A 15062-nucleotide genomic window follows, 5' to 3' on the forward strand; every position below is an offset into this window, starting at 1 on the left:
ATACCCACTATAACCATGAATGAATATGTTCCAAAGTATAAGCCAAAAATAATGTTACAGTATCGCAACTATGCTGTACTTGTACATCGTACATCTTGCACGTAAGGACATGGCTTAACAGTGATTTAAATATGGGAATAATTGCAGAATAGAATCACAGCAAACTCGCTACTCTTTATTCTCAAATTCAATATGTATCCGACTGACGATTAACAAATCACCATCTACATAATCTGAAAATATCTTAGGCTACTCTCAATGTTAAGGAAAATTTCTGCATGGTCATATTCCAACAAGATTTTATCCCATCAAAGAACTGAACTGAACTGAACTGAATATAGAATTTAGGCCTAAGGCCAAGCACTGGGACCTATGAGGTCATTCAGCCCGGAAACGGAAATTGACAGTAAAAGGTTTGAAAGGTGTAACAGGAGGAAAACCTCGCAGTTGCACTATGAATCAATTGTTAGGAGAGGGTGGAAAGTAAGATGGAAGAAAAAGAATATGAAAGGAGGTAGAGTAAACGGAACGAAAGGGGTTGCAGCTAGGGGCCGAAGGCACACTGCAAAGAACCTTAAGTAATGCCTACAGTACACCGCATGAGGTGCACTGACGGCACTAACCCCCTACAGGGGTCCCATCAAAGAGATGACTTTAATTAGAATAATAGTTGAATTGTGGTATATCAGTTGAAAGCATTTTTCATGCACAATACAGATTTGAAGTCAAAATGGTAAAAGTGGACTTCAATGTCATTTATAAGGTGAAATGTAGTCGTCAGAATCTTGATTATTTCATGTTTATGAAAAATTACCTTGCTTATGACTGGTATAAGGAATATAAACGTGTATTATTTCCTTATTCTACAAATAAAATATAACATTAAATAATGTAGATCCCTAAGTTTCATTAAAAATAACAGGCTTTTGGGGATGATACATACACACTCTCAGGTGGAAGTCCTCCTTAACTTGTGTAATGCTCAAGATACGAACAATCCAGGTGGTGAGTCTATCTCAGAAATTGCCAAGTTAAATCACCAACTTACAAGTACTTCTGAAATCTAGGTTTACAGTACAAGTCCAGTATATCAGCTCATCTAAATCCATGTAATTGAGGGTAATGCGTACCGTATATTATGCACACTGAATTTACTTCATTTCAGATGGGGAAGTGTAGCTGCATATCTGTGGTGATAAAGATATATTGGGGACGCATTGGTTTCAGTCTCCTGACAGGCATGAAGAACAGAGGTCGACGCACCCCAAGCCGGAGAACCGGTATTTGATGAAGTCTAAGTACCTTCTGAACTCTACAGCTGGACCACTGCCTCACTGCGGCTCATACAGCACACATTTTTATAATTAATTTCCGGCTTATAAGATACAATTAAGAACGTTTTCTTTAAAAATATGTCAAAGTTATCTCACGTATTGGAGTGCTAGAGAAAAATTGCAGTTACTGCAAGGGTCCAACTCCTTGTCAGTAGCGGTTTTAAATGCTAGTCAGTGAGAGACAATACAGGCACAGGTCAATATTACAAGTCCTGCAAGACAGAAGATAATTTCTTAATGAATCTGAATGCGTTTTATTTTGTAGATAAGGAAATTAAGTACTCTAATACGTGAAGTACCCAGGTCAAAAGAAAAGACGAAGCCACAACAAGTGCAGTCAGGAAAGAAACTGTAGTCAAAAGTTAATGTAATAAACGAAATGAAAATTTCTGAGTCCTCAACTAAACTGGCGGATGTGGATGGAAGCTACTCCTCATTCATTAAACACTAAAGGTTTAAGAAACCTAACCCTGAATCATACCGTCGTTAGTTCAAAATTAATATAAACACTATGGCAGTAAGCTACTAGCTGGGCAAGAAAGTAAGAAACAAGACGATTCTGAAATTCCATGAGGGATAAGTACTCCCAGCCCAATTGTGATAAAATTGATCTTTAAAGGTTAGCTCAAAAACATACTGATCAAATACACTGGTTCAAAATATAAAAGTTTTTGAGAGAGTTGAGTGTTATATCGAACCATCGGCTGAAGATGATCAGAAATCTACAAGCTACTGGCGGAAAAGAGAACTCATCTAACTCATGTTGCTTTGAACTGGATGGAAATGCAGGTTCAAGAAGTTGTTAATCCTTTTTGCCACTGCTGGCCGTGGCCTGGGAAGGGTTCTAGCATGTGATTCGATGGTTACAGACCCGTAGACGAGGCTCTGAGGTATTATACTACACAAGAATTTGGAACTCAAATACCTGATACAATTGCCGAGATGAAGCAAGCTTTTTCCAAAGGCATAGAACCAAGTTAGGGCCAGGTACCAATTCAGCATCTTGCAACTGTGATGAGTCAAAGTATCACGCACAGGGTTTGGCTTCGATATTCAAAATGAACCAGTTATAATCATCATCAACAAGAATGGTGACAGCATTCACTACAAACCCATCTTCAATTACAGCATCAGCCTCACTGTCGTGAAAGAACAAAGCAAGAGAGGGTTTAAAACACCCAACTGCGAAACGAGAATCGGTGAGAGAAAGAACCTCATGATATCAGTCAGTTTTTGTTTGATATATAAACCTCGAACAAACCTATAGACAACAAAGCTTGTGTTGAAAGAAATATGCAACTATTAACAAGCCTAAATGGCCCATATTGCTAACACTGTACGTAGTCCAACTGGTGATGTACTGCCGTTGCTTTTCAGCTGAGAAAGTAATCTAAAGAACTTGTATTACCAACATCCTGTCCTACAGGCGAGATTAAGCTAAAAATAGCAGTGGTTCAGCTTTAGCCGTTCTTGGGACAGGCAAGCTTTTCTGACTTGTCTATCTTGAAGCATTACAGCAGTCGGTAGGAACATCATTTAAAAGAAAAAAAAAAAAAGATTGTTTGCATCTTTTCTGAAAGGTAATAATTCATAAATCAACCTCCATACAGTAATGAATATTATGCAGATGTAGTGTTTTTTATGTAGGTTTTTTTATGAACATTATAAGTTTATATTTTCCCAAGGGTCATGAACATAATTAAATTTCTGACAAACATTGAAAATTCAAGATTTTGAACACTAAAAATATCTAAAAATCGACATAAACTATCTCCAGTTTGACATTTAAATCTTCATTCAATATGCAAAGCACTTTCATTAATTATTTTACTAAAATAAGTTTTGGAAAAAGTGTATTGGAGGAGAAAAGAACTTTGATCAAATAAGGACAAAATTTGAGTAAAAAGACCAAAATGGCAATTTTGTCTCCAAATAAGACTAATTTTTTTGGAAACAAAAAATCTAATTACATGGACGATAATTAACAAACCATATTTACCTATAACTTTAGAAGTCGCCTATACGTTGGTATATGTAATGCAATCAAGTAATTCCGTTATGGCATTATGTAACCGTGCCTCGGAAGTCAAGAGCACAGTTCATTCTGCAATCAACATCCACAGTTTTCTTATTTAGCCGGCCATTTACAAGCTTTTCTGTCAACCTCTTAATCTTACAGGCATTCTATTCTGTGGGAACTTTTCGCATGGCGTTATTGGCTTGTTCCATGTGAATGTCGTCCCTCTGTTTACTAACATTATTATTAATATATTAATATTCAGAAGATGAGCCCTACTGATATGGAACAAGCACACAGGGGCCAATGACTTAAAATTCAAGCGTCCAAAGAATATGGTGTTCGTTAGAAGAAGAGGAGGTCAAACATTGAAATAAAATATCAAATAAAAAAAAAATAAATTAATAAATGAATAGATAAAAATTATTAAATGCAAGAATTGTATTAGGGTAGTAATGCACTGCATCTTCATTTGAACTTTTGAAGTCCCGACGGCACATCCTCAGGGACACCTTTTCCACAGTCCAACTGTTTCAGGAATAAAGGACCTCTGGAACTGAGAAGTTCGACAGCGAGGAATACTTACTGCACACTGGTGCTGCTTTTCAGCAAATCCCGTTGTTCTCATCAGGAAAAGGGAATGAGGGATCAATTGTGAACGTGAAAGATCTACGTTAAAAAACAATTTAGGAAAAATGGATAAACAAGGGCACAATACGTCGATGGTCCACGTCATAACTTCTAATATTTGGAAACAGAAACCTACCACCACGAACATAATGAAAGCATTCACTAGTCAAAACCATACTAAGTTTATTAAATTTGAATTACGAAAAGTACGGTTATAGTAGACACACAACCATTTATATCACAGTCTGTTGGACGAAGTTAATTAGGTTTTTGAACACAAGAATAAGACAAATACGGTTTTTATTAGAATAAATTGTCTCTTTATCTTTCACTTGAACTCAACTGTATAAAAAAAAACTCATACAAAATTCTTTCATTACATCCATATCGAAAGCACACCATAAATTATACAGTCTTTATGACAAAACGTATAAATATACGAAAATATCGCATTTTGTGGGAAAACTAAGTAGCTAATCAGAAATGCATGTACAAGAACATACCTTATATACAAATATAATTAATCATTTTTTTTGTAGGTATGTGGACCGTACAGCTTATAATTTATATACAAATGTGTATGCTTAAGTCCGCCATGCATCAAGGTTTTTTGCATCTTGATTTATGAAACTTGATGTTCCCGTCCACGGGGAAATGGTCGATACAAGAGTGGAACGAGGGGACGATACAGTTACTCCAGAGACCCGGGGTCTGGCCAGAGCCATCGTCCACCGGGAAGATGGCGTTGCTGGAATAGCGCCAGTGGACGGCGTGTTTGAGGTACTCCTCCCCGAAGTAGTTCCGAACGGTACGGCCCGGATTCAGCGGGACACGAGTTGCAATCCCATTGAAAAGGATCACTGTTGGCACTTTTGAATAATCAGCCGTTAACTTTTTAGTTCTGTTTTCATAACAATTAAGATCGACGGTGGACACGTTACACGTTGATGTCCAGTAGCTGCCCAAAACTGTTTTCAGAGTACACCCCTTTTTGGCTAAACATTCTCGCCCTTTCGACATCCACACCGACTTGTCGCCACAATCAGGTATGATGTCAGAGTCAAAGTCCCACGGTAACATGCCATCCATTTTCACCGCCCCTAAAAGACTTCCTGCGTTAAGTTCATAGTGGAGGCCTATCTCATCAGCACAGTCTTGCACGTACTGCAGCTCCTTGCGGAAGATCTCTCTGCAACAAGGTGGGACCAGAAATGATGAAACTGATTTCATGAGGTTATTACAGGATATCTGGGCCTCATCACAAGAAAACCTAATGCCCTCCCCCTCTGGTGGTAAGATATGTTCGATCGACCACTTCTGAGCGATTTTAAACCAATCGTTTCTGCTCAAAGTTGGCTCAGAATCCACATAAAACATGACATCTGGACAAGTCATCACTAGTTTCCTTGCGAGGTGCACATTGAGAAACCAGTCCCGATACATGACTGGTCCTTCCATCGTTTCCGTAAGAAACACTGCCTTCAGGAATTCCGTTCGAACTACGAAAGGCCCGAGAACATCGTCACAGTACATGCATTCGTTATGTGAATGTTCATAACCTCTGACATATTCCAATTCGTAATTTTCTGCAGTGCCTTGCAAACACCCGTGACGCCAGATACCCTTTGTGTCTTTGTACGCTCCTGATGCTACACCAACCTCTGGGTTATCCTCCAGGACCCGAACCAATCGTTCTAAATTCGTCTCCTCGTCAAAGGAAACAAGAGAATGACCCACAAACAAGTAAGGAGTTCTAACAGTCGATATAATACTGTTCAGTGCTTTTGACTCCGTTGTATGGAGGCCAAATCTTTTTACGACAACACTGGCACCTTCCAGTGACTCTTCCATGTGCCCATGGGTTAAGACCACTATGTCAACATCAGAATATTTCCTGACGATATTAATGACTTTCTGTATTCGCTGCGCTGTCCATCCTTTGGCAGGTAAGACGATGGTGAGAACATCTCTGAATTTCTCGGACTGGCAGGGCACTGTCTCCCAGTTTCCCTTCATATCTTCATCGAAAGCTCTGCCTCTGTACCTCTCCGGGCAGACTCTTCTTAGCTGACCGAGGTCGGAGGCTGATCCTGTCGGTCTCGACAAAGCAGGAGAGACCAGAACCTTCACCTCCCTTTGGGAAGTGGCTACTCGTGGGTCTAGCTCGGAGGCCACGACTAGCAGTCTCTTCCCCCAGGATCTGTCCACTTCTTTGCTGAACTCTGTAAAAAAAGATTGAAATAAAAAAAATTAATTAACTTTTCAAGAACATGCTCAGCGATATACAACAAACCTATTCCTGGTAAGAAAATAATAACGGATTTGTGGTGAAAATGTCCATACTCTATACTTTAATGATATCTATAATTTGATATCTGATAAATATATATAGCCCATACCAATGGTTCAGTATGCAAAATATGTATTTGATTTTCGTATTAATACATTTAGCTGAAAATCGTAAGCGGCTTAACTTTGGATGTGATCAGTTACGATAAATGATCATTATGATAACGAACAGGTAGTTTAATCTTACTTGAATTATAATTTATATATATATATATATATATATATATATATATATATATATATATATATATATATATATATATCTTTTATATATATATTTAGTGTACCTTTATTAGTTTAGTGTAAAAGCTGTAGGAATATTTCACTAAAGAACGCCTTCTCTCGTGAATGGACAACCACTCGTAATTCAAATCATATTTCCTAAATGCCGCGAGAACAAGTAAAAAATCAAGTTTTCTGTACAGCGTATAATGCTGTATGAAACTTTCAGCCACGGCCCATGAAATTCAGTCACGGTCCGGTGGTGGCCTCAGCCACGGTCCATGAAATTCTACCATGGTCCGGTGATGGCTTGTGTTGTTGGTACCTAAAACGGTGCCAGAAGCACGATTATGGTTAACTTTAACCTTAAATAAAATAAAAACTACTGAGGCTAGAGAGCTGCAATTTGGTATGTACGGTGATTGGAGGGTGGATGATCAACATTCCGATTTGCAGCCCTCTAGCCTCAGTAGTTTTTAAGATCTGAGGGCGGACAGAAAAAAGTGTTGATGGACAGACAAAGCCGTCACAATAGTTTTCTTTTACAGAAAACTAAAAACTGGAAGAATAAAAGAAAGAAAAAATATGTGGCTACAAACACATCCACGAAAAATCGGAGGAATTCTCTTACTTTGGACAACTGAAGTCGTGAAATATATTTCTCTAGTAATAGGCGTTATATTCTCAATTTAGAAATAATAATAATAATAATAATTTTAATAATAATAATAATAATAATAATAATAATAATAATAATAATAATCATTTTCTCTTGTAATAGGTGTTATATTCTGAATTCAGAAATAAATGTAATAATAATAATAATAATAATAATAATAATAATAATAATAATTTTATTACAGTGAATCCTACCAAATCATAAATAACATGAAATGGATTAAAGATGTTTCTAGCAGCCATGAATATGGCAAAAAAAAAAAGAAGCAGAAGCAACCAATTAGGAATAAGACTCAAACTAAAGTCCTTTTCACAGAAACCTTATTTAAAACTGCTTTTGACCACGAAAACCATAAAAAAACCTTGAATATTAAAATTACCAAAAGTAGTATTCTTACCAAACAATTTCTCTCTATATATAATCATCCTTATATAACAAAAAGAACCATAAACGCAATATTATCCAGGCGTGTCTTAGTAGCACCATAAAAACGCTCCCACCTCACCTGTTCTGACTTCAATTTCTCTCTGTACCTCCATAATCTCTCTGGCCAAGGCCCTTCGAGTTGGTATTGGGTCGGCCATATAGTTTCTTGGAACTGAAATGATAAAAAAAATATATAACAAGAATATTACACAAAAAAAAAATCGTTGACCAGCTATACTGTATTTTCAGATTTTCAGTATGTCTTTATTATACAGAGAGAGAGAGAGAGAGAGAGAGAGAGAGAGAGAGAGAGAGAGAGAGAGAGAGAGAGAGAGAGAGAGAGAGAGAGGTTTACACAAATTTACGTGCACCAGTTTCCACCTGAGCGTATATTTACAGGCTCAAGCTCAAGATCTATATATGTGTATATACATATATATATATATATATATATGTATGTATGTATGTATGTATGTATGTATGTATGTATGTATGTATGTATGTATGTATGTATGTATGTATGTATGTATATATATATGTATATGTATATGTATATATATATATATATATATATATATATATATATATATATATATATATATATATATATATATATATATATATATATATATATATAGGTAGCATGACTGCTTACTAATGAGGAGTCCTAGTTTTCATTCCAGTGAGAGAACGGGCAATTGGACACGTTTTGCAAAACAAAGCTCTACAATTTTTTTTATACAAATCCAAGTATTCCTATGTAACAGTTGTTTAAAGCCAGATTTTATTTACTCATTTATATTTAAATAATTAGGAAAAGGTAAACTGATTCGATAAAAACGCTAAGGTAATTTTCCTAAATATAAAAACTCCTAAATCTTTCTACGAAAACCTTCAGTGTCGCTAAGGGTATGAGTAATAGTTCTTGTTGTTTAACAAATGTCCAGTTCACTGATTGAAGTCGATTTGTTAACTGGTTCCTTGTTAACTGACAAATTGATAATTAACAAATTAACAATTTGCTAATCGTTAAAAATAATTTGCAGCACCTGTGCTACTGAAAAAATAAAAATTTCCCGACAATTATTATCTAGATTCTTGGTGAGTGAGTTTCACAACTGAGTGTAGAGGTGTGTGTGTGTGTGTGTGTGTGTGTGTGTGTGTGTGTGTGTGTGTGTGTGTGTGTGTTGTGAATACACACTGTGCCCGTGAATGCACATTAAACATCCAAGAATATCAGTACATGTGAATCACATTCAAAACATGGAAAATCAGGACGACACAAAATGGTTTTGCTACTGGCAATCATTGGCCATGAGATGAAGTATAAAATCTAAGAAATGTTTAGATACGTAGGAGTGATAAGAAGTTTGTATACGTGAAATGATACATCAGTGTTTTCAGATGGTGCGGTCATGAAGAAAGAAAAGAGGATAATACGTTGGTAAAGAGTTGTATAGATGGTGAGAAAGTGGCATTGGAAAGGAAGGACCTCAACATCCTAGAAGCTACCGTGTGCGTGTGTGTGTGTGTGTGTGATAGAAAGGGGGTATGATGTGCATCTGATGAGCCTTCTGCGTTGGTGTATGATGTGGCTAATGGTATTGAAGTTTTCTGAACAGGGGGCTCATCAGCAAAGTATGAATTTGGAAATGATCATAGTCTTTTCTTTTTAGGAAGCCATTCCTGTTTGAGAAGAGAAGAAGCAAATACTGAAATACTGAAAATATATATATATATATATATATATATATATATATATATATATATATATATATATATATATATATATATAAATGAATCTAAGGAATCTAAGGAGGTTTGTGAAATGTTTTGTTTGGTCTGTATTGTTGTATGGCTGTGAAACTTGGACCTTGAGGAAGGCAGACAAGGAGAGGTTACAGGCTGCAGAAATGTGGTTTTGGAGAAGGATGCTGAAAATATCGTGGACAGAAAGGAAAACTAGTGAGGAGGTATTGGAGAGAGTAGGCACTGAGAGAGAACCTTTGGCTTCAGTGAGAGGTAGACAAATGAGGTTTGTGGGTCACATAGTGAAAGACAAGAACTAGAACATCTCTCTCTCTCACTGGTAAAATCAATGGAAGGAGGCCGAGAGGAAGACCTAGACAAAAATATATGGACGGATTGGTGAGAATGACTGGAGGAAGAATGTCTGCAGCTCAGTTGCTGCAGAGAGCCGGAAATAGAGAGAAGTGGCGAGCCATGATTGCCGACGTCCTTGGGGATATGGCACTTGGATGATGATGATGATGATACATATATAGGTGTATATGAATGTATATATATATATATACACATACACACACACATACATACATACATACATACATACATACATACATACATACATACATACATAAGCATACTGACTGGCGATAGTGAAGAGAAACTGCAGATAACCGATAAAAGACTTCGAGTGTTTGCGAGCATAAGGAAAGTTGGGAGTAAACGTGAAGAAGAGTAACTTAAGTGGGGAAATAGAAACCAGGAATATGGAGCAATGAATGACGGAAGAATGGTATTGGTGTAAGGATGGATCAGATTGTTTAGGGAAGGTCTGGATAAATGATGCGGAAGAGGTAAGTAATGAACCATAACATTCAGGATGCACACGAGAATATATAATATAGAATATAATATAGAATTTAATCCAAAGGTCTAGCGCTGGGACCTATGAGGTCATTCATGATCATTTCCATTTCTTTGCGGTAGTAAATGAAAAGTCTTCAGTTCATAATCACACCAATTTCAGCTTCTTTATCTTTTCCGCGTCCATTTGCGAATCCGTTACTGAATATCGCATGCACATAATGTTCTCGATTTCAAAGTCTTGAACCTTATCCTCTCTTCTTACAATAGCATTCAGCATCGCTCATTCATCTGTTCTGTGCTGAAATATATTCTAAAACACTCTTTTTCTCAACACTTTCTCTTTCCCAAGTACACTCATGAGTATTCGCCTTTTCATTACAACTACGTGCCACCAGTTAAGCCAAACTCTATCACTCCAGTCATAACATTTCTTTTTCAATGATCTACTTTTGCATTTAAGATACCCAGCGCCTCTACACTTGCTCAATATCTAAACCCAGACACACCATAGACTTATAATCTTTCAGGAACGCTTTCTCACACTCACTCTTATCCACTCCTGGACCGCATATATTCATTATCAAAATGATCCTGTCTGCCAGGCTCAATTTCACTAATGCATTCCTCAGATTAATGTAATTGTATTTTCTCACCCTTCCCCAAGACTTTGACATGATGGACAATACACGTTCCCTTGCCACTGTATCTCTCAGCCACCTTAGATGCATATATATATACATATATATATATATATATATATATATATATATATATATATATATATATATATATATATATATATTCAAACTGGATGGTATCTAGCGGAGATATTTATTCAAAAAAGTTACAAACTTTCTAGGACAAACAGTCCTCATTCAAAATGAGGACTGTTTGTCCTAGAAAGGTTGTAACTTTTTTGAATAAATATCTCCGCCAGATACCATCCAGTTTGAATGAGGTCCTGTTAGTAATTGTACTAATGCACAGAACAATTGTGTATGCGATAAAATATATATATATATAATATATATATATATATATATATATATATATATATATATATATATATATATATATATATATATATATATATATATATATATATATATATATATATATATATATATATTACAGATTCCCACTGAAAAACTTTCTAATCAAATATGTGGATATAATGAATTGATTTGCAAGCCATAGATCTACATGTACAATCACTCAAAAAAGTTTTGCAACATACTTCAAAACTTTTCGGACAACAGCTTATAATAGCGACATCTGGCGCTATTTGGCAACTCAGTTGTAAGCGCGTGAAACAACTGAACACTACTGTAGTGGTGGGTCCGAGAAATTACCTGCAGTTTCCCTTAAACAGGGCTTTTTTTTATACTGCTTACTGTTGTCATATTCTACTTAATTAAAGGATGTTACTATAATACTTTAGAGGTCATCGCTGTTCTTATGTTTTAATATTTTCATCTCTAACTGCCATCACTATCGTTGTTTTATCTCCTTCATATGTGTGAACTTTGTAGACATAGGCCTACGACTGTTATAGGTTGAACTATTATTCTTATTAACATCAACAAATACGACTTTTGTAAAGATTTGCTTCACATTATTATTAATTAAATTTTTGAATGACTAATCCCATGTATATTGTGAACTAGTGAAACTTAATATAAAATATACTGTACTAGACTAACAGATATCACGTCTATTTTTGTAATACATAGAATATAATCGCACACACACACACACACACACACACACACACACACACACACACACACACACATATATATATATATATATATATATATATATATATATATATATATATATATATATATAATGTCGTTATCATATATAATTTCTCATTTCTTTCATTGCTACTTAGGCCTATCATTTTGATGCCTATTATGAAGTTAATTGAATATATAACGCCTATTTTTGTATTTCTTATTATCTAAGTTTCTAAAGAATTAAAATTAGCTAGAAGTTCAACATTAATTTAGTTAATGCTAAATGCCAGCAGTGAAGAAGACTACCATGCTCATCAGTGGAGAATGTCTCTCATCGCAAAAGATTACTCATACAGAAATCATCGGCCACTGGATTATATTATAACGCAAACCCTAGCCTCTATTCTTTGTGTTTCTCTGATATGAAGTGTTTCTTGACAGGAGTATGATTAAATAATATCTTGGTCTCATGTAGCCTGTTACGGATGGTTTGAGCAGCAACTTGAAGGGAGAGCGTTATGTTCTCTCTTTATATTATAGCAACATCGGTTGTCAGGGGGGAGTTAGGCGGAGCTCCTCAAGTGATCATCCGATGATGATCCTTAACAGTCCAGTTTTTACAATGAATTTATCAAGTTTCCTCGTTCTCTCTGTTGTTGTATCCCTCTATACATGGTTGTTTTATTTACACTACGCTGCCGAGCAATATCTACGATAGAAACATTAGTCTTATGCAAGCTAATGATTGTGGTGCGACTTAGTCTGTTGCCCATCTTATCGGTGCAAGTGACGAGACAGTTTAAACTTTTCCTTCCTGAGTGTGGAGTCACACGATAACATACGACGTTATGAGATTTTTTCTTTTTTGTTTTTGACAACGATAATGGTTGAATTCTTTCTTTCTTTATTTATATATAATAATTTCATTGATGGTTATTCAATATCATTTTATTAGTCAATAAGCTTTTATCTGGATTCGAAATATGGTTTCTTCTTTGACTCTTTTGCCCAATCATCTGAAGTGAAATTTTTCAAAATGTTTCGTCATTTTTCGTAATATGAATTTTTCACTCACCATTCTCTTTTATATTGTCAACCGTATGATTAATAACCAAAATCGAATAAGAAAATTACATTTCCTTGTAAATATCAAAAGAACAAATTACTGTTAGGTGAACGAAAACTTCTGGAACATGTTGCAAAAGATTTTTGAGTGACTGTACCTATGCCATGAAATATAATGAACAAATTAAAGTATACATTACTAACATTTATATACTGTCTTCTTAGCTCATATTACTATGGTCTTTAAGGAACTTAATGTCACATAATTTGGGAATACCTCGAAAACCCTCTTTAAACAAATAAGGCATTAATACTACGGCAGGAAATGAGTCAAACCTGTTTAATTACACTCACCATTGAAAGGATAAGCGGTGAAGAAATATAGGAAGGCGTTGTACGAAACCATGAAGAACAAGGCACACGTGAGAAGAGCCGTTCTATACCTATGGATTGCAGCCATAGCAGCCATCATCTTCCCGCGGGTAGGAGGGGCCGTTTCAAAGGCACGGCCTTACAGCTACTACTACTGCTGCTGTTGCTGCTAGGTATTGTCAGGCATTGAAGCTCTTGGATCAGGTTTCCTTATTTCAATAGAAACCCTCTCAGAGGATTGAAAATTTAAATAAATAGTTCCTTCTTTTTCCAAGTGGTCCTCAATCAGTCAATTTGCAATCTTTCCGATTTTGCGTGAGTTTTTTCTTCTCCAATGAAATTCTCCAACGGCCACAATGAAAGCCCTCGTGAGGAGAAGATGAAACTCTTACGTAGCACAGAATGGAAATGTGACCACGACTGACTGCAAGGAACTTCCTCCACGTTTACAAAGGTAACGACGAAGCACTTGCAGAGCTGATTAGTTGTGGCACTTGTTTGGAATAAAGTGTATTCTTGGCACGTGTTGCATCAGCATTTGGCACTCTCTTCATGACACGTGCTCTTCAGGAAGTCATTCTTAACGATCCGCCCAGTCGGGTGTTATCAATTTCAGAGCTCTCCTTGGGTCATGCCTGCCTGAAAAATAAGTAGTGAAACATTAAAAGAAATCTCTGGATTATTTTCAGCATCTTTTTCGAAATTTTTAATACATAAATTCAATCTTAGTCTAGTTTATTTGCACACTTTACAAATTAAAAAAAAAAACTTAAGTTTAATTAAAAAATAAAACTTGTTTAATTTCCTGGCAGTCTGTGTGTCCCGACTACAAGCTACTACATCAAAAAGTGTAAAGGCTAAATAAAAACAAAAGTTCTTTACAACTGCCTATGAATGGAGATGAAATCTGCAATTCACTAAGATTGTTAATCAGGTGACCTCAGCATTTTGCTGCAGATATCTAGAGAGGTCAATGAGAATCAACGTTCCACGTTCACCTTATTTTACTAAATAGGTGAAAGAAAAGCCAAAGCACATCACGACAATAAAAGAGAGAGAGAGAGAGAGAGAGAGAGAGAGAGAGAGAGAGAGAGAGAGAGAGAGAGAGAGAGAGAGAGAATTTCAAACTTGTCACCTGTTTCCAAATAGAGCATATCGGAATTGCACTAGAATATTTCAGCCAAAGGCCAAGCGCTGGGAGCTATGAGGTTTTTCACCGCACAAAATTAAGCTGAATTAATTGTAAGGGGAGGAAGGAAAGAAAGATGGAAGAAAGAGAATACGAAGGTAGGTACAGCACCAAGAATGAAAGGGGTTGCAGCTAAGGGCCGAAGGGGCGCTGCAAAGAACCTTAAGTAATGCCTACAGTGCACCTCGTGAGGTACACTGAAGGGGCTACCCCCCCTACAGGCTAGAGCATATCTTATTCATCCTATAACCAATTACTTCCCAACACATGCATCACCTAATTGTAGATACTGGCATTATATTAGAAAGTAAACTTCTGTCATCAGTCTGGTAGTTGCGTATGACAAAATGACATCATGCCTTCGCCCGGGGGTTGTGTGTTCGGATCTTAACGCGATTTTTACCAAAATGCTAAAGATCTTGAA

The 15062-nt window shown here is 36.2% G+C and overlaps 1 protein-coding gene across 7 annotated transcripts in view; it reads right to left on the reverse strand.

Annotated features, from left to right (window-relative positions):
* Positions 1 to 4264: 4264 nt before the first annotated feature.
* Positions 4265 to 15062, reverse strand: part of LOC136838530 (uncharacterized) — a 63441-nt gene continuing 52643 nt past the window's right edge. For 5 of the 7 annotated variants that reach the window (XM_067103621.1, XM_067103619.1, XM_067103624.1 and 2 more), the window contains 3 exons: positions 13432 to 14088; positions 7737 to 7829; positions 4265 to 6203 (listed from right to left, as the gene is read on the reverse strand). In XM_067103621.1, coding sequence (XP_066959722.1) covers positions 4582 to 6203; positions 7737 to 7829; positions 13432 to 13549 — 1833 coding nt within the window. In that variant the 5' untranslated portion in view covers positions 13550 to 14088 and the 3' untranslated portion in view covers positions 4265 to 4581. The remainder of the gene's footprint in view (positions 6204 to 7736; positions 7830 to 13431; positions 14089 to 15062) is intronic. The other 2 variants (XM_067103626.1, XM_067103625.1) reach the window with 1 other exon arrangement.

Source organism: Macrobrachium rosenbergii, chromosome 5 (assembly GCF_040412425.1).
Source record: "Macrobrachium rosenbergii isolate ZJJX-2024 chromosome 5, ASM4041242v1, whole genome shotgun sequence".
Taxonomy (NCBI): domain Eukaryota; kingdom Metazoa; phylum Arthropoda; class Malacostraca; order Decapoda; family Palaemonidae; genus Macrobrachium; species Macrobrachium rosenbergii.